Consider the following 23,881-nt stretch of genomic DNA (forward strand, 5'->3'; position numbering starts at 1 on the left):
CGGTTAGGGGAGAGAGTCCTGAATTGGGAGTCAGAGGACATGAATTTAAATCCTGGTTCTGACACTTACTTGAATGATCTGAGGCAGGTCACTTACCTTCGGTCTTTAGCTGCCTCCTCTATAAATGAGATGATTGAACTAAATGACCTCCACAGTCCCTTCCAAATCTAAATCAATGACAGTTCCTAACTTTACAATGCTCAATGGTTTATATAACACTTTCTTTACAACTATCATGGAAAATAGGTAGTACAAGTAGTATTTGCATTTTATTTAAGAAAGTTAAGGATTCAACAGGGTGATGTTCAGGGTAACTCAGCCAATGGTGGACCTGATTCTCAAACTCAGGACTCTTGACACACCCCCCCCCCCAAGTCCAGTCTTTTTCTACTATGCCACATTGAGCCAAGGCAACATATAATTAATCCCGATTGACAGTAAGTGCTGCAGGAGATCAGAAAAGGAAAAATCACTAAAGGCTTATATTGTTGGAAAGTTTTATGGAAGAGGCAGAATTATCTCTCATAACCATAATATAGTGAAAATCCTCCCATTACTCATTCATTTTGAATTCAAAGGTCTCAAATATTCTCAGGCATTGATAAAATTGCTGTCTTAAATTATAGATCAAATAATGCACTCTGCATTTAATTGAAAAACATTATTGACTTGTGTGATTTATATCTAGTTTGGGTCCAACTTTAGAGTTGAAGTAAGATTTAGGGAGAGTTAAAAACAACTCTAGATACCCCAAACTAAAGTGGTCTACTCTATCTTCCTCAGGCATAAACACTGATTTTTCACAACCCTACTAGGTTTCTATGACTTTTTAACCACCAAAATTTTGAAGATAGGACAGATATCAGGAACTGAAACTGAAGGAGATTGACTTTTAGGCATCAGGTTCACCTAACTTTAAGTATCATGATATACAACTAATAATTCAATCCATCAGATCAGTCAATCAAAATACAAACATTTATTAAACCTCTACTATGTTCAAAATACTGTACTAAGAGAGATATAGAGAAGAAATAGAATATTGACCCTGAATTCATGGAACTCACATTCTAGTAGATGGTCATATCACATAAACTCAGAATTATAACAAAATAAAAAATAGTAAATATGTACAAGATATTTAACCTAAAAGCTATGTGAATTGAAAGGGGAAACATTTGGGATGGATAACAGGAATTAGAGAGAATATTAATAATGTTTAAGTTTTGCAGAGTACTTGACATGTTTTTTAGTTCTCATAAGAACGCTGTGACTTAGATGCTATCGTATTCTTAATTTTACAAATGAGAAAACCTGATAATGGCAGAGGAATCTTGGTGACAGAGTAGCAAAATAGACTTACTGTCAAAAAATTTCAAACCTTATTCTAACTATATAATCAATAAACAATAAACTTTGAAGCTACATGTCAAAGAAATTATAAATAAATAGTAAAATTTACAAATATCTAAATATTTTATTATTGTTGTTATTGTCGCTTAGGTTCACTTGCCTAGAGTCACATAATGAGTAAGGTAAGATTCAAATTCTTGTTTTTCTGATTCCAAGATCAATACTATCCTCTTAGCTACATAGATGCCTCAAATGGGTACTCTTGAGTTTAGCACTCAAAGGATGAGCAGAATTTCAACATCCAGATTTGAGAAGTAGAGATTTAGCCATCTTATAAAGAAGAACCATCAGAGAAAAAGAGAAGAAAAATGAGGCCAAGTTTTCATAAAAAGGAGACAATGGGGAAATGAAATCCATAAGAGTGAATGAGATTGCTAAGGGTAAGAGTAAATAGAGAGAAGATGACAAATGACAAAGAACCTATCAGAGGGATGAAGAAACATACTTATTATAGTAGTACATATACATAATTTTATTAGAACTAAATATATATATTGGAAGTATATACATACTAGAAGATCAAATCTATCTAATGATATGGTAGATGATCAAAATGTTTTGGGACCACTGCTTTAAAGCACATACTAGGAACTCAAGGTTATAAATCTAATGTATCATCCATTTATTATTTATTATTAATAATTAAAATATCTGGTTTCATTTTTATTTCATTTTTCCAAAAAGTGTCATTTTATTGTTTTTCTTCCATACTATTCATGACAGGGGAACAAAATGATGTTTTATAAATACTCCAAATTTTCCTTCTTGTAAAAGAAATAATTCACCCAAAGTCCTAAGGTATTATATTTATCATGAGAAATACCCTCCCAACTCAGCAAAGTAACCTATTTATTTCATTACTTAAAAAATTCTTTTTGTTTGGACACTTATTTAAAGACCTCTGTGGAGGAGTAGCCAGGTGGTGCAGTGGTTAGAGTAATAGCTCTGGAGTCAAGAGGACCTAAGTTCAAATCTGGTCTCAGACACTTGATGCCTATTAGCTGTTGAAACTGAGGCAAGTCACTTAACCCTGATGGCCTCAAAAAAATAAATAAAAATTAGCAAAATAAAGGCTATGTGGAAAACTTATATAAAATCACAGTTAATAAACCAACTACCATAATGAGACTCACCTTTATATTTGTCCACAATTTCACCAGCTGGCAAAGTAAAGTAATATTGTATATCTGTACCTCTATATAAAGGTATTTTGGATGATTTTCCTATTTGGTAACTGAATTCATAATGGTAATCCTATATTCAGTTCCATAGGGAAAAAATATAAAGACATCAGTAAAACATGAAATTTACAATAACCAGTTCTTTATATTCCAATAAAAAGAATTTTTTTATATGAAAGTCAGCACAATGTAGATAATGGAATATCTAACCAGCATTCTAAAGTTTTGAGCATAAATCCCCCCCAAAAACACTTAGCAAATTAGCCAATAAGCACTTATTAATCCCCCCCCCACTATGTGCTAGACACCATGATAAATTCTGGGAATGCAAGATCTAAATTAGAACATTCTTTTTAAGGAGATGCAGTGTCTCAAGTTATCAGTATCACTAGATTGCATAGTACATAGTAATAAGTTATGAGCAGTAGGAAAGGTAGAAAAGAATCATTTTTATGAAAAGGTTAAAATATCAAATAGAAGATATTTATATTTAATCCTGAAAGCAATAGGGAACAACTGAGGTTTATTGAAAAAAAAAAAAAAAGGATGATATGAGTGAACCTGCACTTTAGGAAGATTAACTTGACAGCTAAGTAGAGAATGAACTAGATTGGGGAAAGACTTGAAATAGGGACCAACCAGCAATCACTGACAATAATCAAGGCATGCTGTGATAAGGGCCTATGTCAAACTGTTGGCAGCTTTGTGATTATGGCAAAGATCTTTAACTTTCCCCATGGTTAGAGTGGAGATGATGATTTTTGTACTACCTACTTCATGATATTCTTGTAAGTTAAGTACTCTACAAACAAAGTGCTATAAAAATGTGAGTGAATTTTTAAGTGAATTAAGATTTTAAAATACACTGGAATCAGGGGCAGCTAGGTGGTGCAGTGAATAGAGCACCAGCCCTGGAGTCAGGAGGAGTACCTGAGTTCAAATCTGGCCTCAGACACTTAATAATTACCTAGCTGTGTGGCCTTGGGCAAACCACTTAATAGCATTACCTTGCAAAAAAAAACTTAAAAAAATACACTGGAATCTCTTTAGTGATTGGATTATAAAATGTTGGAGGGAAAAGAACATTAGCAATTAGATAAGGGGGTTCTTAATCTTTTTTTTGAATCATGGATTTATTTGATAATTTGGTGAAGTCTTTGAATTCTTCAGACTAATGTTTGTGAATGCATAAAATAAAATACATAGAATTTCAAAGGAAACAAGTTATATTAAAATATAGTTTCTAATTCTTTTGAAAGAAAAGTTCATGGATCCCAAGTTAAGAATCCCTGACTAGTCCAACCTCTTCATCAAATAGAATTTATCTTCAAGAATATCTTTCTACTTTTATCTTACCTAATAGGGCTTAATTTCCTTCTCAAAAACTTACTATATAATTTCTGTTATAAAAAGGAGAATCACAAATATTTAACACTAAATGAATGGATACATTTAAATTGTTTCATTGTTTAAGACCACGATTCTGGACTTGAAATAACGGACACCATGAACACCTAGTACGGTTGTGAAAAATCAGAGTTTATGCCCAAGGAAAATAGAGTAGACCACTTTAGTTTGGGGTATCAAAAGTTGTTTTTAACTTTCTCTAAATGGTGTCCCTATTTCAAGTCCATTACATTACTTTAAAGTTTCTCCTAAGATCTTCTTCATTCACAGGAAAATTATAAACTTATCAAAATGGGAAGCCCGGTTGAGTCAAGATTCAAAGTCAATTTCCTCTCATACTAAGCTTTTGTGCCTACTGTTTAAAGTACCCACATTTTTACCTATCAGTTAATGAAAGTATTACTTTTGGATCATTTTATGTTCTGAATTTGTTTTATGTGGTATACCCAAGTGGCTTACAGTCAGGCTCATACAGGAGTCAATATAGTAGATTGTAACTAGAAGCATAGCCTTTAGATCTGATTGACCCTAGAACTGAATCTGGCTCCTTTGAACCCTACATGAAGAAAGGCAGACAAAGGAGATATAGAGTCCCGTAAACCTGAATGCTTTAAAAGTCTACTTATTTTGTTCATGCAGAAAGTCTTCTCTCAGAAAAACTTCCAGAAGAACTTTCTAGAAGAGGGATATCATGCTCTCAGAACATGAACTTGGGGCTATTTCTTGGGGAGTAAAGATTATATTAATGATCAGAAACTGTGACTCATATGGTCAGGTGAGTGTGATTTCAGCACCTGGACAGCACTCAAGTTCTGTGACTTGAAGACAGCTCCTTCATCACTTTCTATTACAGATATTTACCTGTAGTATAGTAGTAAAAATGATGAGTAGTGAATTCTAGGCCTAGTCTTGCTTCTAATAGCTGAATAGCTTTGGGCTAGACACTCACTTGAGCTTCTTTTTTTCCTGTCTGCCATTTGAGAGGACTGGTGATGGCTATATTCTCTTGCAGCATTAATACTCAAGGATTTTATGAAGACCTATATACCATACTGATTATCATTTCAGAGAAGAGAGTGGTCTTTGAAATGGATTTTAAAACCTTTAAAATGTTCAAAGTAGCCTTAGAAATAAAAAGTGAAATCATAAATTATAATTTCATAGAATGGTGATAATGATTATTTTACCCTTATCTATAGGTTTTTATTCATAGGCAATGAATTCAATCATTATTGCACATCATAAACTTTATTAGTAATTATTCCATAGAATATCATATATGGATGTTATTTATACTTTAGAACAGTGTATAGCCTAGAATGCCAGACAACATCTGTTGCCTAATAAGGCTTTGAAACCTACATTGGTCACACAAATAGTATTAAAGGATTGCAAAATGCTTACTGCTCTCCCAGACATGCAGAAAACACTGAAGACTGTATAAGCCTCATATCCTTGAATAGGCTGTACTTGGCATGCCATCTCCTTTGGAACTTCATTGACAGCAAAATATAATTGTGCTTTGCCTAATGAGCTGTGGCTTGAAACTGAAAAGAAAAATAAGAGCCAATTGAAAAATATACCTAACACCTAGACTTATCTTAACAGACATAATGGGTAAAAAAAACACTGAGAAGAAAACCAAAACTTGATTCAACAAAGGATCTTGTTGAAACAGATGCCAAATGCTGAATGTATTATTCATGGTGTCTTATCCAAGAAGTATAGAATTAAAACCTTGTGCTCAAATTGAGTAGTGAAAAGAATGGGAAAAATAATTATCCAAGATCAGAAATAAAATTAAATAAGAAAAAAATAGTGTCTTTGGGAGAGAATTAAGCCACCCCCATTTAGAAAAAGTTTATACTTCAATCTCTACTTCCCAGATCATAAACTCTGTCAGGTGGTCAATCAAAGCTCCTCCAAATCAACACCTAGCTATTCGACCAAGAATAAAAGAAATCTCAACAAAAATCCAACTATGGTCCAATAGGAGCACACAACTCCATTCAGTCTTCACTTATGCAGAGGAAAAATGTACAAATAGACTTGGAAGCAAGTGATGAGATTATAAATTCAGTGAAAAGTAAATAGGCCAGCTTCATTAGAACATAAATTTGTGAAGGGGAGTAATATAGGTTGGAATCAGACTGAGAAGAGCATTAAATATGCTAGTAAGGAGTTTGTATTTTTACCTAGCAACAAAGGGGAGTCGATGAAGATTCTTAAGCAAGGGAATAGCATGCTCAGAACTAAATTTCAGGAACACTATTTTTTTTTAACTTTTTTTTTCAATTATTTTTTATTCTCATTTTATACAAATGTTTTTTTTACATTAATAAAATATTCTTGTTTACAAATAAACAAAATACCCCTCCCCCCATGAATAAAGATAGACTTGCTTGGGCGAAAAAAGTAAAGGGGGGAGAAAAAAAATTAAAATTAAAAAAATAATAGTAATAATTGTAGGTATGGCCAGGTGGCGAAATGGACGAAGCACCAGCCCTGGAGCCTCGAGCACCCGAGCCCATATCCAGCCTCGTAAACCCAATAATCACCCAGCCATGTGACATGCAAGCCACCCGATCCCCACTGCCCTGCAAAAACCAAAAAGAAGGAAAAAAAGACCCAAAATAAAATAAAATAGTAATAATAGTAGAGGTGGCTGGGTGGCAGACAGAGCATTGGCCCTTGAGCCAGGAGCACCTGGGTCCGAATCCAACCCCAGACACCCAAAGATCACCCTGCTATGTTGCCCCAGGCAGGCCACCCAGCCCCACTTGCCCTGCACCCTCCCCCAAATAATAATAACAAAAAATGTGCTTCAGTCTTTGTTCCAACACCAACAACTCTGTCGTGAGTGGATCACATTCTTTATGATAAGTCCATCACAAGCGTTACTTCCATATTTTTCCAACGTTGCCATTGCTGATCGCAACTCCCTTCTTTCTTATTTCTCCACTACCATGTACTATATTTTCTCTCTCCTTTCACTCTGACTCTGCTGTAGGGTCACTGAGTGATGCAGCAGACAGATCCCTGGTCCTGGGGCCAAGAAGCCCTGAGCCCCCATACCACCCCTTAGGCCCAGCATCCACCTGGCCCTATGGTCCTGTACAGGCCTTCCAATCCCAGCCCCTTGCAAGAAGTAAAAAAGAAAATGTGTTATATCTGACCACTCTCCCCCCATGGTCCAATCTCTCCTCCTTTATTCACATCCCCACCCCTTCCCCCTGCTCCCCCCTCCTTCTTACTCCAGATGCCTATACCCCATTGAGTATATTTGCTGTTTCCTCTCCTAGCCATCTCTGATGAGAGCAAAGGTTCCCTCATTCCCCCTTGCCTCCCCCCTTCCATATCATTGCAATAGCTCATTGTAATAAAAAAAAATCTTATTATGTGAAATATCTTGGCCTATTCCCCCTCTCCTTTTTCTTTCTCCCATTCCATTTCCCTTTTTTTCTATTGACTCCATTTTTACACATTTTATCTTCGAATTCAGCTTTCTCCTGTGCTTCAATTATAAAAACTCCCTTTACCTGCTCTATTAACTGAGATGGTTCATATGAATATTATCAGTATCATTTTTCTATACATGCAGTTCATCATCATTAAATCCCTCATATTTTCCCCTTCTCCTCCAATCTCCATGCTTCACCTGAGTCCTATATCTGAAGATCAAACCTTCTGTTCAGCTCTGGCCATTCCAAAAGGAACATTTGAAATTCCCCTGGTTCATTGAAAGTCCATCTTTTTCCCTGGAAGAGGACATTCAGCCTTGCTGGGTAGTTCATTCTTGGCTGCATTCTAAGCTCTTTTTGCCTTCCAGTATATTGTATTCCAAGCCCTACGAGTTTCCAATGTAGCTGCTGCTAAGTCCTGTGTGATCCTGACTGCAGCACCACGATATTTGAACTGTGTCCTTCTGGCTGCTTGTAACATTTTCTCTTTGACTTGGGAGTTCTGGAACTTGCCTATAATATTCCTAGGGGTTGGTTTTTTGGGATCTCTTTCTCTGGGGGATCGGTGGATTCTCTCCATTTCTATTTTGCCCTCTGCTTCTAGAATATCAGGGCAATTTTCCTGTAGTAATTCTTTGAAAATGATGTCAAGGCTCTTTTCCTGATCATGACTTTCAGGTATTCCAATAATTTTCAAATTATCTTTCCTAAGTCTGTTTTCCATATCAGTTGTTTTTTCAATGAGATATTTCACATTTTCTTCTAATTTTTTCATTTTTTTGGTTTTGAAGTATTGATTCCTGATTTCTGGTAAATTCATCAATCTCCCTGAATTCTATTTTTTGTCTGAAGGATTTGTTCTCCTCAGAGAGTTTTCTTATCTCTTTTTCCATCTGGCCAATTTTGCTTTTTAAAGCATTCTTCTCCTCCATAACTTTTTGAACTGTTTTATCCATTTGACCTAAGCTGGTTTTTAGCATGCTATTTTCTTCAGCATTTTTTTGGATCTCCTTGACTAAGCTGCTGACTTCATTTTCATGTTTTTCCTGCATCTCTCTCCTTTCTTTTCCCAGTTTTTCTTCCAACTCCCTCATTTGATTTTCAAAGTCTTTTTTGAGCTCTGTCGTAGCCTGAGCCCAATTTCTGTTTTTCTTGGAGTCTTTAGATGCAGGAGCTTGTGCTTCCTCATCTTCAGACTGAGTATTTTGATCCTTCTTGGGCTCATTTGCAAAATATTTCTCAATGGTCTTCCTCTTGTTTCTTTGCTTGTTCATTTTCCCAGCCTAAGCCTGTTTTGGGGGTTCTTCCTGAGCTTTTGGGACACTCACACAAGGATCTCAGTGTGTGAGGCTCTGTCCTCCCTCCTGGTCTGTGAATGACCATAAGCGCCCCCCCTCTGCCACGGCCGAGGTGGGGGGGGGGGGGCTGTTCTATAGGGGGGGCCTAGACTGCGATCAGGATCTGAATGTGGTCAGAGCCCCAGAGTCCTTCCAGGGGCAGAGGACCAAGCTTGCAGTCTGTCTTCACTCCCCTCCCTCAGCTCAATGGGCTCATGCCCTGGGGGCTCCTGCTTACGGGCTCCGCCTGAAAGACCAAGCTGCTTGCTGTGTGCCCTGAGGGCTGGGCTCCACGTGCTTGCTCTGGCAGAGGTCCCTCACTGTTCCCCCGCTTTGTGCCCAGTGCTCCCCGGGGTGCAGCTCAGGGGACTCCCCTGCTACTGTGAGCCGTGGCTCCCAGCGCCCTGGGGCTGCCTCCGGGAGGCTGAAGTTCTTTGGCTCTGGCGGGCCAACCCTCTAGTGGGCTGCCCCTCCGACCCCAGGGAGCAGAGCCTTTCTGCTCTTTTCCAGGTTACCTTGAGTAGGAGAACTGCCTCACTGGGTCCCTTTATGGGTTCTGTCTCTCGAAAGTTTAGTTAGAGTCATTAGTTTATGAGTTTTTATCAGAGATCTCCTAAGACTCAATCCCTTCATGTCGCCATCTTGGCTCCGCCCCAGGAACACTATTTTAGAAGCTTTGTGGAGATTGTACATAGAGACATCTATTTAGAAGACCTAAAACAAATGTTTGGTTGATTATAATTTCTAGGAAAGTGAATTAAGAAGACCTCCAAAATTTTCATTATTTCTAAAAACTAAAAATATCCCTTTGAAAACATCACCTACGGGCAGCTAGGTGGTGTAGTGAGCAAAGCACCGGCACTGGAGTTAGGAGTACCTGGGTTCAAATCCGGTCTCAGACACTTAACAATGATCTAGCTGTGTGGCCTTGGGCAAGCCACTTAACCCCATTTGCCTTGCAAATACCTAACCCCCCCCAAAAAAAAACCCATCACCTACCTATAGAAGCTTGTATCACATATGTTTCTCCACCTTTCAGGGAATATGGTTTAAATGTAACTATTTTTGATGTAATACCTAAAACAAAATATATCCACATGACTTTAGTTACCAGATGAAATCATTTTCTGGGACAGATGATATCTATAAATAAGTTACTCCTATTTCTGTGGTTCTGGGACACTAAGCTGAATTTTCAGGGATTGTTTTTAATATTTACTTATACACCTAAAATTTTAAAAGTACAGATCCACCACAGGTTATTGGGGAATTGTTTTTGTGTAAGTAAATGCTCCTAATTTTGTAGGAGATGGTGAATCTCTCCAACAAACATCTAAAATTTTTTAAAGTATTTGACTCAGATCTCTCCTTTTAAGTTATCTTATGCTACTCTGAAATCATAGCTATTTGTAGACAATATCTTTAACTCTTTCATACCACTTTTTAACTTCTTTTAAGTGTGTATGTTATATAATTTCTTTTATGTGTGTATGTTATGCATACTTATCAAAGTGATTGGTACACAGTAGGTACCACAGCAGGTAACAAATGTTGGCAGACTTTCTTTCCATTGAATAAACTGCAAGTTCTTTGAAAGTAAGGTGTGTTCTTCATATCTCTCTTTTGATATCCAAAATACAACATATTGCTGGTTTAATAAAAATTTGTTGGGGGAAAAAATAAGAGCCGAAATAGTAGAGTGATGTTCTAATTCAAGTCTAGTGCTTTTTCCATTATGTCATCATGCTTTTTCCCACTATAGTCAGAAAATAAAGGAGAACAATCACATGGAAAAGATCTGAATAATATATCATATTATCACTTTTTAAAAGTACATTAAAACTAGGTACATATCTATTAAATAAAATGACTGGGAAAAAAGTTAGTAAATTATATCTAAGGCTTCCTAATTCAAATTGCATCCAGTGAGTAGAAAATGCATACCTGAAGATGTGTAGCTTTGAAAAACAGCTCTACTAATTATCGATTTGGACCAATCTACCATAAGCAATGGTGCTGTATTTTCAGTGGAGTAGGATAAATCAATTAGGTTGTAACCATCATCATTGTCAGACATAGTATCTGTTTCTTCATCTTCACTTAGGTCTGTAACACTGATACTCTCCACTAAGAGAACAAACTATGTTAATGGATGATTAGGAGGAAAAATCATAGATTGGAAAAATAATATTTCCAAAAAGTCCCTGCTCCCATTTCTAAAAATATTATATAGGATAAAGTTTATGTGATAGATATAGGAGGATTTATATGAACTGAGATAGAGTGAAATGTTAGTCAGGAGAATAATATGCATAACATCAACAATAATATAAATAAAAGCAGAACTTAAAATCAACTAAACTCAGATTCAATACAATGACCCATCTGAATTCCTAAATATGGATTTACGAAACATTTCTCTTTTTTCAATACAGATATAGGATAAAGTGGGATAAAGGATGGAATATATGCTAGAATTACATGTATGTATATGTGTGTGTGTGTGTGTATAATATAGTCAGATGTGATTATTGTTTGGCTTTGTTTCATTGCTTTTATTTCTTACAGGGGAGATTTCCATGTGAGAGAGAGGTATATCAGGAAATAAAACTTTAAAATGTCTTTAAAATTTATCACATTTCAAGAATTTGCTATTTTGAGATTACATTTTGTCATTTGAATTTCAATAATATGACTGCTAAAAATAGTTTTTAACATGACTTATTGAATGGAGACACTAGTTATAATTGATTCAGGAAGAAAGAGTGAATGGTGTTCCCATTGGTAATCAGTGATAATTGTAAGTAGAGAACAGAGAAGTATACTGATTCTTCAAGTGCAAAATAGAAACATCTGGAAGAAATGGTATGTAAAGTTTGAGGAATCATATCAAAAACATGTAAAGCACATTAAAACAGATGAAACTCTCAGTGAATATGTCTGAAAATACGTTCCAGTATATCATACTGACAAAATTTAATTCATTAAAAACACATTCATAGTCATAGGATATATTAACCTGGTTGTCTTCCTCTTGATGGTTCTGTTGCCTCCTTGATGTTGCTATAAAAAGTTTCAAAATCTATGGAAAGATTAAAAATATCATTATAAACACAACTTTTGAGTAGTGTATATATTTAAATCAAGATCTTCACAAATTCAATTTAGAATAAATATTAAAATTTAGCTAAATCTCTGCCATTAATTATAACTTTCTTTAATTGAAAATAGACAAATTTATGATTGATTTTCATAATGATACCCCTGAGACATTTAAATATACTAAAGTCCTCCTGAATCTACAAAGAAAAAAAAATGAATATTGAAAAAAGAACACTGGCCTTAAAAATGAATGATATTATACCATCTCAGAACTTATAGGCCATATAATCCAAATGCTACTCCAAGCATATTTTAGAAAAGAAAATTTGTGCCTGAATCCTGAGGGAAAGAGTAGGGGAATTCAAACCAAGAAAAAAGTGAACCATTCAAAACAATGCTATTATTATAATAATTACAACTTCAACATAAGGTTGAAAGGAGACACCAAAGGAAAGAGAAAGAGAGAGAGAGATTCCGTCTCTATAATTTCAACAAATTAGTTCTTTTATGGGAAATATTTATATATAATATAAAATTATAATCTTTCTTTGCTGCAACATAAACTGTTATATAATGATCATTTATCATCTAAAATATCTTCTTTGTTAATTAGAGGATCTGTGCAATGAAGATACTCCTTTCACCAGTACATATTACAATTCATTCATGCCTTAACACCCTCATTCTTGATTACATCCTTACCTAAATTCTCCATTAAGTATATACTAAATATAAAACAAAATTCTAAGCACTTAAAATTTGGGGATGATATTGTAGCATTTGGGATGTGTTACACTTGCTCTCATTAAATAACCAAAAAGTCTCCTTTCAAGAGTGTACATTTTTATTATTTTTTTTGTCCTGATTTTCTGGCTCCAAATTAACTTTCATTTCAAGAATAACACTCAAACTTCAGCAGTACTTTGGCTGACTTCCCCAGAGTCATTCAAGGTACTACGTTCTCACTTTTCTACTGGATTGCTTTGCCTTAGCTGCTCTGAAATCTATCATCTACTAAATACCTAAGCCTACTTATTCCCAGATTGATCTGGGGTCTTTATTTTATCTGTGCTTCTGTTTTAATTCATTTCTCTATTTAGTCCAAAGACAGTCCAGAGACTTGGTCCCCTTCCTCCCTCTCTGTCAATGAGATATGAACTTTATGAAGCTACACAGATACAGAAACATGGAATAAATGAGTCATATGGTGATTTTAAAAAATGGAAATAGTTTCACTTATAATAGAGAAAGAAGGCCTTATTGATCTAGTTTATTTAATTTAATAATGTTTCTCTTTCATCTACTTTAACAATTAGTATTAAATCCATTTTATTTCATTTAAAAATCTATCTAAAGTTTCATCACAATAAATTTTGGTTCTTAGTGAAAAACTGTGATTTATGAATTGATGGACTCCCTCATATTTAATCTACTTAGACAGCAAGGATTAGAAAATCAGTGAACCAAAAACTAAATGGGTATCATTAGTAAATGATTCCCTGGATCTACTGTACTTGAGAATGAGGTAATATTTTTGTAATTTAAAACTTGTTAGCCTAACTTGAGGAACCCTATGATAAAGTGACAGAATTATTAAAAAAAAAAAAATCATGTCCAATTGTTTAGCATTCACAAATGCCTAGTCCCTCGTTTCTTAATTAACTAGAAGCAATTTTGAAAATGTATTTGCTATTGCTATTATCTTACTTGGTGTTCAAAAACCATGTTTGACAATCATTCATTAAAAAAATTATTTGTCTTAAAAGTTAGGGGCTCTGAACAGAATGAAAATAAGGTCTTCCTATGAGAGAGAGTCTTCTAGTCCTCAGACTTTACTTCTTAAGAGTGCTAGGACTGGGGCAGCTAGGTGGCACAGTAGATGGCCCTGGAGTCAGGAGTACCTGGGTTCAAATCCGACCTCAAACACTTAATAATGACCTAGCTGTGTGGCCTTGGGCAAGCCACTTAACCCCATTTGCCTTGCAAAAGCCTTAAAAAAGAGAGAGTGCTAGGACTATACACATTTCTCAATCCTACAATGAGAACTAGATACCTAAACTTTGGGGTAAAGTAGTAATGGGGTGATAAGACAGAGAAAATGTTCTCTGAATCATAATCAGATCTAGAACAGACACTGAGTGGAGTTGAGAAAGCTAACTATTGGTGCTAAATGTCTGGCATGCAAAATGTATTTCTTGTCATACTTTTAGATCATTAAAGTTGATTTTTTTTAAAGAGAGTTAAAATGAGATCACTTATTAGTTTTGGAATAAAGCAATATATCATGCAAAGCAACTCTCTTTTAAAAACAATTTTAAGGTCAATTAAAAAAGACTTTCCAATCCCCCAATAGATGACACTGAAAATTTCAGTAATTAACCAGAGGAATCAGGCATCAAACGTGTATGACTTTACTCCACAAAAGACTACATTTATTCCCTCAAAGGAAAAAGAGGAAGAAATGCAAAGAAACAAAATGGAAAAAATAGGAAGAAAATGTAATTACCAGAAATGTAAGAAGAATTTTGTGGTGGCTCAGTGCTTGCTGACTTTTCTCTCTGAGTGGATCTTATGACAAATTTTCTTTCTAGTAAGCCTTGAAATGGGTAAAGTAGCCCTTCCTGAACAGGATCCTTCAGAGCTGAGAGATTGCTGCTCTCCCTGTGACTGGGATCATTTGTATGATGAAATCCATTTGTAAGGTTTATGGCTGATGCAGAAATGGAGGTTTTCACTGAAACTGAAAGAGCCAGCTGCCTGAAAGTCTGCCCAGAAGCATCTCTTGAGAAAGGTGGAGTTCTTAGGGCAGGAAAAGTCATTTTCACTGTGGAGGGTGAATTTGGCTTTGGAATTTTCAAGATGGCACCATGGAAGCTTGATGAGTCTAGCAGATTCGTAGCTCTACAAAAGGAAACTTACACATATATTTGAAATAATTACAATAAAACACAATTTAAAATGTAGTTTTTATAGATAATGCAATAACAGTACAAGTGTGCTTAGACATTTTCACAGATAATACTGATAAAATACAAAACTGATTATTTGTCTAACAAAAAAGATCCATCATCATAAATATAGTAATAATGATCTAGCACATTCTAATTTTCAAAGTGTTTTACAGGTATTGTCTCATTTGTTCTTCTCAGGTCTATGAAGTAGGTGCTATTAATATTTACAATTTACAAGTGAGAAAATTGAAGCTGGGAGATAAAGTGATCACCCAGGATCACACTCCAAGTAAGTGGCTAAGGCTAGATTCAAATTCAGGTCTTCTTAATCATAAATCTGGTGCCCTAGACATTATGTCACCTATCTCAAGATAATTTAATTGAAAACTCTATCAATATCAAATTTCATACTTATAAGAACCAATATTACCAAAACTCAATTAATAAATAATCATTTTACATGTAACTCTTCCATAAATTCTGTTGCATGGGTTGTACAAGTAATATTGCAACATAAAATTGTATTTTATACACTGAGTACCTAAACATGTTGGAGAAGGAAATGGCAAACCACTCCAGTATCTTTGCCATGAAAATCCCAAATGGAGTCATAAAGAGTCAGACAGAGTGAAATGACTGAACAACAATCTAAAACATGTTTAGGTTTTTTCTAAATGAAATCATTCCCGTAACACTATTTATAGCTATCTTTGGTAAATCCCATTGAACAGATAGAAAATTATTAGAAAATCAAAGATGAGTGATTTGTTGCAGTTCAATCCACATTTAGGGAAAATATGAGAGGCTAGAGATCAAATGTACAGTATCAGACATTAAAGATCTCAGGGAAAATCCTCTTGAGAATGTGGGGAGTTTGGCAGTTTGTTTGTTTCCTCCCATCCTCATTAAAAGAGTAAAAAGTAGATTTGAACTATTAAGGTTGGAGTGAATCTGTGAGCAGAACAAGGAAACAGTATAGTGAATGGGATATGAAGTTGGATATAAAAAGGTATTCGGTGTATATAGTGGAATATAGATAGAAATTTGGAAAAACTGGGAAGAGCCTGAGTTTAAGAAAAAAAAAAACATTAAGTATGAGAGAGACAGGGACAGAGACAGAGAGTGAGAATGAGAATCAGTCAGTTCATGTTAGGACCAGTAAAGAGAGGTCAGTTCTGGTTCTATATATTGAAGCCTCATAAGGAAGGGATTATGTCTAGGAATCTGAGTCCTTCCTTTTCTAATACTCATATTTCAGTCACATATAGACTATATAACTAGCAAAAAAATAGAACTGAGAGGCTGGTTGATTGGATTTGGTCTTACACTATTTATCTGATTGAATTTTATATGTTCTTCATCTGTTTGGCGAAGAAGAGGTATAAGGTGAAAGCTAGGTCAAAGAGTTGTTTAATGTCATGATTTATGAAATACCCTCCTGACTCTTCTATATTTTTCTGTGTGATTTTCTTTCAAGGTCATATTTAAGTGCCAGCTATTTCATGAACAGATGTATTCATTCCAAATATTCATATTCTAAAAGCTTTTTAAAGGTCACAAGAAGTTATTTATTTCATTTCTATTGCTCAGAAATTCAAAGAGCACATCAATTCCTACCTTCCATGTCATTTGTTTCTGTTGCATTGATTATAAAAAGATCCCAAGAATAAGAAATGTTAGGCATGTTGGTGCATTCTTCACACTTCACTTGAAGAGAAAATTCTTCATTCCAGTTCACAGAATTGTCTTTAAAGTTGACCCAAGAAATGTGGAGTGGTCTATAAAATAAAATCTGCTTTTAGATTTTTACTTTAAAACTCAAGTTTTATTTGGGAATCTTTTTTGAGGACTTTCTAATCCTTAATCATTTTGGCCATGCTCTTTTTGTTTTTGATTTTTGCAAAGCAACGGGGTTAAGTGACTTGCCCAAGGTCACACAGCTAGGCAATTATTAAGTGTTTGAGGTCATATTTGAATTTAGGTACTCCAGACTCCAGGGGCTGGTGCTCTATCCACTGCACCACCTAACTATCCCAGCCATGTTCTTCTTAATCTCTATTATTTAATTTCAGTTATATAAAACATTTAATTTTTTGAACTTTTGAAATTTTGAATTCCAAATTCTCTCTCCCTCCATCCCTATGAAGTCATGTAAAACATATTTCCAAATTAGCTGTGTTAAAAAAAAAACAAGAAAAATAAAATGAAAATAATTCTCTGATTTGTATTTATAATTCATTCACTTCTCTCACTGGAAGTGGAGAATATTTTTCATCATGAGAAGGATACTAAAACTTTTATTTTTAAAAAAATGCATTTTATAACAAAGCCTGCATAGTTTTCTATATTTGGACAATTACAGATATATTACCTCTATATACACACACACTTAAAATCAATGTCAAATAAATTTACACTGAATTTGATCCTACCTAGCAGCCCAATAAAATTGTTACACTGTTTTTCCTTTGCCTTCACCTCAACTCCATATTAAAAATAATTGATTACCAGGTCTGAACAATATTCCTGGGATATTAACTCTTTTCTTTAGTCTTATCATTCCAATCCCTGCCCTGTCTCTAACCTGGATTATGTGATAATTTTCCAATTAGATTCAGTGTTCATGGTAGAATAATGATAAAAGGAATTTCTAAAAACTGGGAAGAGACTGAATTGAAAGAATTTGGTCTCCAGTCTTTCCACCCTCCATTCTATCCTTTATATACCTCTTCTATATTAATGACCTTAAATCCTAAATTAATGTTCCTAAAATTCTAAAGTTGATGTTTCTAAAATCATCTACCTATTTTCATAATCTCAAATCTCTTCTATGGATTTCTCATTGAATCTGAAGTAATATATAAGCTAACTAGGCTGGGATTAATGGCTGTCCCTGTACATGTTCATTTTTTTAAATATACCTAACCTTATTTCCCACTATTTCTTAACAGAATTCCCCCATTCTGTCCAGGGAGATATCCTGTTTCCTTCCACCTCCTTGACTAACATAGCATATTCATAGCTTCAGAGGATTAAGAACTGGAAGGAATCTTAGAGATAATGTAGTCTAACCCACTCATGCTATAGATTTGATAACTGAAGACCAAAGGGAAAATAATTTATATAAGATCGAAAATGTACTAAGTAGCAGATCAGAGATTACTACCTAGGTCCTTTGGCTCCAAACATAATATTCTCTCCAGTGCTCTTTTTAATATTGCCTCCATTCATATTTAGTTCTGTATTTATGCTATTCCATTATTGTGGGCCATTTACCCAAGACACATCTCTTTTGTCTATAAAAATCCTCCATAAAAGTCATCCTATGAAGTGAAGAGATGGCTAGACTTGGAGTTCAGAAGTTCTCAGTTCAAAACTAACATCTGACACTTACTAGCTGAGTATTTTGCCTCCGATATTCAGTTTCTTCTTTTTTAAAGGGTAGAGAATAACACTTGCAATATCTATATTCTTGTTGTGAGAAGTATATTTGCAAATTTTTACTAGATGGGTAAATATTAATTTTTAGTAGAACAATAGTATACATATCCTTCAAGATTTTGTCCAACTTCATTTCTTTCATAAAGCCTCCTCCAACTAACCCTGGCCATATTTCACTCTGCCTTCTCTGGCTCCTTATTATCTTTATAACAGAGTATGTATCTGTATGCTTGTTTACACACACTTGGGAAATATATATAAAGCTCATTATCTAACTTTTAACTCTAACTTCTTTCATCTACTTAATATCTTTATAACACACTCTAGTATATGCTTCATTACATATTATACTCCTACATTATCTAATTGGTCTACATTTATAACTCTTCTTTCCCAAAGAAACAAAAACAAATCTCTTCTTAAGGACTGTAACATAAGCCTCCCTGGTAACCTCCTTGAACTCTACCAAAGTGCCATGGAGTCAGTGGCTGCTAAATATATGTGGAATTAAATTGAAAAGAATACCTGAATATAGAACCTGATTGAACTGACAGGAACACCTGTGCTTCAGAAGAGTTTCGGTTTCCACTGGAAACCGTTAGTGTCACTAAAAATTGGTCATAGGAGTCATGAAGAAGTGATGCTGGGAAAGAGATGACTGACGCACTGCTGTTGAATAGACCGTATCTGGGAGAGTTGAAACATGTGTGTTTTTGTTTACTTGCTGGGACACATTTCCAGTAATACCTATTGAAAAAAGTCCAATGAAGATGTGCTTAAGCATATGCCTTTTATCTGAAACAAACCAAGGTTACTTTTTTCTCATTTTTAGTAGATTATTTGCTGTCCAACTAAAATATCTGCTCAGGGAGCCAGGGTTTTGTTTACTTGTTTGTTTGTTTATTTTTAGGCTGGATTTAAAAATCCAGCTATAAAGTCTCCAGAAGAGTGAACAACTAAAATTGGCAAAACAATTCACTTAACTTTTTAGTGCTCTACACTATAAGAATAGAAAAATTTTTTGTTTGCATGGTAGAAGAAATTTTCACACAGACATACTCTCCATACTGATGAATTCACAGATCAAAGCAAAAAAAAAAAAGTTGTGAAAAACTCATTTGCTAACATTCTCTCTTGTTAAGGTGCATTCTGCAAAGTATGAATATCCTTACTCATTTGCAGGATTACATTTATGTCTTACCAACTCCAAGAACATTTCTAATTTGCCTACTGCCTTCTGAAATGAACAGAGCCTTTTTATGACCTCCATGGCATACTCTTGTATCATTCATTCATTATTTAGCATACTATGTTTTATATTGTAATTTATCTTTTTTAATTCATTCAATTAGAAACAGGTAGTCAAGACCTTAGAGACACTCTAGATCAACCTTGTCATTTTACAGATGATAAAACTGAAATTAAGATAGGTGATGTGACTTCCCCAACAAAACACTGAGAGTTGGTGGCAGAGTTGGGACCAGAGTCCAGATGTCTCCTCCAACTAGATTGTAAATTCTCTGAGATCAAGGACCATATCATGTATTTCCCTGTATCCCCTATGTACAATACTTTGTACATAGAGGCTCTCAATCTTTGTCAATGATTCTTTTGATTGGATTTATCTTATCTGAACTGATTATGTATAAGTTGCCCCTTCCATTAAAATGTGACTTTCTTAAGGACAAGATCTGCTTTTTTTTTATCCCTGTGCTTATCTGCCACATAATAACTGATTTTTTAATTGATTGATCATGGAGAAGAGCCTCACTATAGCACCCTGGCTGCAGTCTCTTAGCCCATGTGTAAAACAATATGAGTTACTGAGAACACAAATGTCACTCTAAAACTGTAGGAAAGAATCTGGAAGAAGTCTAAGGGAAAGTGTCTCCAAGGTCCTGCTTTCACTTTCTCAAGCATGGAACTTGTCCATATGTAATCAATTGATCAAAACCTTGCAAAGTAGTTTCCCAGGAATTTTAGCAATCCAATGCTTATAGATCCAATATCCTAACAGAAATTTTAAATGAATGACTTGTAGAAGTACAAGTGTTTGGATTTGAACTTTCCTCTAGAGTACCCTATGTTTCAGTGATCAAAAGTTACTTTGGAATACCATTGAAGTTCAACTGTTCAAAAAGTTCATATACTTTTCTTAAACATATATATATATATATACATATATATATATACATATATAATTACTTTGAGGTTCCAAAATTAAAACAAATCCCTTTACTTCTTACTTTTGAAATATTAAGAGCAAATGCCTTGTGACATGCAAGACATGCAAGAAGGGAAACTAATATAATCAAATTCATACTTACTTTAAATGAGCTCCATGATCATCAGGATCAAAGGACTGTGAGCCATTGAGCACAACAATGGAAACAGGGGTCTTAGAGATCAACAGGTGTGTTCCCTCTGAAATAACACTGACAGGTGGTCGGGAAACCACCTCAATAACCACTGAATAATTACTATATACCACACTGCCTTCTATTTTAACCTGTACAAAAAAAAAGAAAATGAGAAAAAAATTTAATAAAACATCTAAATTCTTAAAGGATTATGATATTTCTGAAATTAGAAATAAAAATCTAAATCTTTTACTATATTAAACCAGGATATAAAAGTTGCCGCATATTCAGATTAGTTTGATTATTTAGTGATATCCGATTTTTTTCAAATGATTAACAAACAGAATTATTTTAAACAGAGGAGTCAGACCATTTTGTTCATATGGACACCATCTAAGAAAAATAACTAATTTCCTTGAGCATTAAAAAAAATGAACTATACCTTGTTTGCTAATAGAATCAGGAATTAAATTCAAACCTTCTAATCAGAATCAGGACAAAGTATTTGTATTCCTTATTTAAGGTTTGAAAATTGTGGCCCCTATATGTGGATTTATTTAAATATTTAATTTATCAAGTGCCATTTAGGTATCAGGGATTGTGCTAAATATTGAGAATACAAAGAGAAAAAACAACAATCCCTAATGTCAAAGAGTTTACATTATGCTAAGGGGAAAGAATACGTAAATGTATACCCAAATATCATAAATGTGGCATAATATGAACATATACATATATCCACATACATATGTGTATGTCTGCATGCATATATATATATATATATAAATTATAAATATATGTATAAATTACAAAGTAATTTGAGGGGAGTACTTACAACAAACAAATGTCTTATGCAGAAGATGGCATCTGAGTTTGTTGGAGGTTGAAGGGAAGTAGAGTTCCAGTTGGTCACAATAAAGAATGAAAGTTTTCTAAAACATTTCATGTTGCTATACAGTGAATACTTTGGGCAAGTAGTATATGAAACATATAACTTTACTTCCCACAAATTAAATGGGTGCAAAGATTTTTTTAAAAGTAATAGTAAAATGCATCTTTCATTACTACTCCCTTCATGTTGATCCCTAGGAAGCTGCCAACCTTGTCTAAGCCTAGTTCCACCTATACTTCCGATTCAGAGTCAGGTAGTTTTGACCAAACAAATCATTTACATGTTAGGAAATATGGAATAATCCTCTTTGGGAAGACTCAAGTGGTATGTTGATGGTTTTGTATTTTGTTTTAAATTAGTGATTAAAGATTCAAAAGTCAGAGAAATTTTCAATTTATCTTTCAGAGCATTGAATTCTTACTAAGCATATTCTTTGACAGGTCCTGTGGTCCCTAACTATCCAGTTCCTTAGTTTCTGATACTGAAATACACCAAGGAAAAAAGGAGATCTGTAAGAGCCAGGTCCCTTTTGTATTTTCTGTGCACAGAAGCATGGAAGATAGGGCCAAAATTTGGATCCAAAATTTTTTATTCTAAGTCCAATGCTCCTTCAGGTACCATGAGGGTTAATACTTCAAATCTTGCCCTCATCGTAATGCATTTAATCCCTAAAGTCTCCTTAGTGGAATTCAAAGATTGTGAAAGTCATATCAGGGTTATAATTTTTTTCTCAAAACTCTACTTCAACTGCTATTCTAGATATCTTGTAGAATTCTTTAACTAATTCCTCATATCTGTAAGTATATTAGAACAGCTTGGGAACAAACTTATCTATAGTCTTAGCAGCAGGATATATTTTATGTCCCCATGAAAATTCTTCTGAGCAATGTCAAGCATCTTTCCTCCAATTGTCCTTGATTTCCACATTTCTAGCTGCCTATTCTTCCAATCATTCATGCCTTTAAAGTCAGTAATCTTTGATTTTTCCCTCTCTTTTATTTCAAACATCATATTGGCTGCCAATTTCTATGGGATTTTATTTCTATAAGAATCCAACACACATTCTTTTCTAATATTTCCAAAAATAAGCATTTTCACCACTTATTCAGAACTTCATTACTTCTCTACTAAAATATTGCAATATCTTCCTAGCAAGTATCCCTAACTCTAGTGTCTCCCAATTTAATTCATCCTACACACTAATTTCCTAACCTAATCCTTCTTTTCTTCTGAGGCAATTGGGTTTAAGTGCCTTGCCTAGGGTTATATGACTACTGTAAAATATCTGAGGCTGGATTTGAATTTAGCCCTCCTGACTGCAGGGTTAGTCTCTATCTGCTCCACAATCTTAATTATCATAATTATATTAATCCTTATAATAAACATGTCATTCCATTGTCAAAATTCTCAATGATTTACCACTGCCTAATGGGAAAAAATCTCTAAATCCTCCATGGCCCTTTGAATTATTTTAAATTCTATCTCCTCCATTAAACTTTCCCTGATTCTTACTTTCCTTCATCACCATGGCATTATAGTAAAATGTGTCTTTCATTACTATTCCTTCATGTTGATCCCTAGGAAGCTGCCAACCTTGTCTAAGCCTAGTTCCATCTATACTTCTGAACTTTGTATATTCATTTGTCTTATAACATATATATATATATATATATGTATGTATGTATGTATGTATTTCTCTCCTACTAAATTATCAGTTCCCGCAAGACAAAAACTGATCAAATACTATTTTATTATTGTCTTCCATTCCTTAGAATAAAACACAAAACCTTCCACAGGATAGGCATTTAATGCTTGTCAAAAGAAAATCAATTGTTTTTCTTTATATCTCCTTTATACCCCAGTTTCCACAATGCATAACACACAGCAAGCATTTAATAAATGTCAGATAAACAAATGAATGCTATGGGAATTCAAGTTTCAGCATATAAAATTCTTTCAATATCCTGGTAATGCTTCTAATTCCCAATCCATGTGGCTTGATTTTCACTATAAAACTACAGAACTGTTCAGAGAGTCTTTATTTTTTTAAGAAGGAGTATTTTGCAGCCCAGTCCTTTAGACCAGATGTGTACTTCAGGAAAATGGAAACCTCCCAAGTTGAACTGGGAGAAAAATTTAGGATGTCCTTATCAAACTTATATCATGTTTACCAAAATATCTCAAATTCCAGCTATTTAGATAATGTCAAAACTGGAGAAAACGTGTTTTAAAATATTCTTAAACAATGCTTTTTTTATTTATATAAAAAACATATCCAAAAATTTAAAGTATTACCAAATAGAAATCTTGTGGGTATCTATTATAATTAATAAATG

The 23,881-nt window shown here is 34.4% G+C and overlaps 1 protein-coding gene across 1 annotated transcript in view; it reads right to left on the reverse strand.

Moving 5' to 3' along the window:
• Nucleotides 1-23,881, reverse strand: part of PKD1L1 (polycystin 1 like 1, transient receptor potential channel interacting) — a 140,544-nt gene that overhangs the window by 88,089 nt on the left and 28,574 nt on the right. The window contains exons 9-17 of the mRNA XM_074199030.1: nt 20,621-20,802; nt 18,819-19,040; nt 16,470-16,630; nt 14,408-14,815; nt 11,819-11,881; nt 10,744-10,926; nt 9,799-9,876; nt 5,406-5,548; nt 2,547-2,667 (exon numbers count right to left, since the gene is read on the reverse strand). Of these exons, the coding sequence (XP_074055131.1) occupies nt 2,547-2,667; nt 5,406-5,548; nt 9,799-9,876; nt 10,744-10,926; nt 11,819-11,881; nt 14,408-14,815; nt 16,470-16,630; nt 18,819-19,040; nt 20,621-20,802 (1,561 nt within the window). The remainder of the gene's footprint in view (nt 1-2,546; nt 2,668-5,405; nt 5,549-9,798; nt 9,877-10,743; nt 10,927-11,818; nt 11,882-14,407; nt 14,816-16,469; nt 16,631-18,818; nt 19,041-20,620; nt 20,803-23,881) is intronic.

This window comes from Macrotis lagotis, chromosome 8 (genome assembly GCF_037893015.1).
Source record: "Macrotis lagotis isolate mMagLag1 chromosome 8, bilby.v1.9.chrom.fasta, whole genome shotgun sequence".
NCBI classification, from domain to species: domain Eukaryota; kingdom Metazoa; phylum Chordata; class Mammalia; order Peramelemorphia; family Peramelidae; genus Macrotis; species Macrotis lagotis.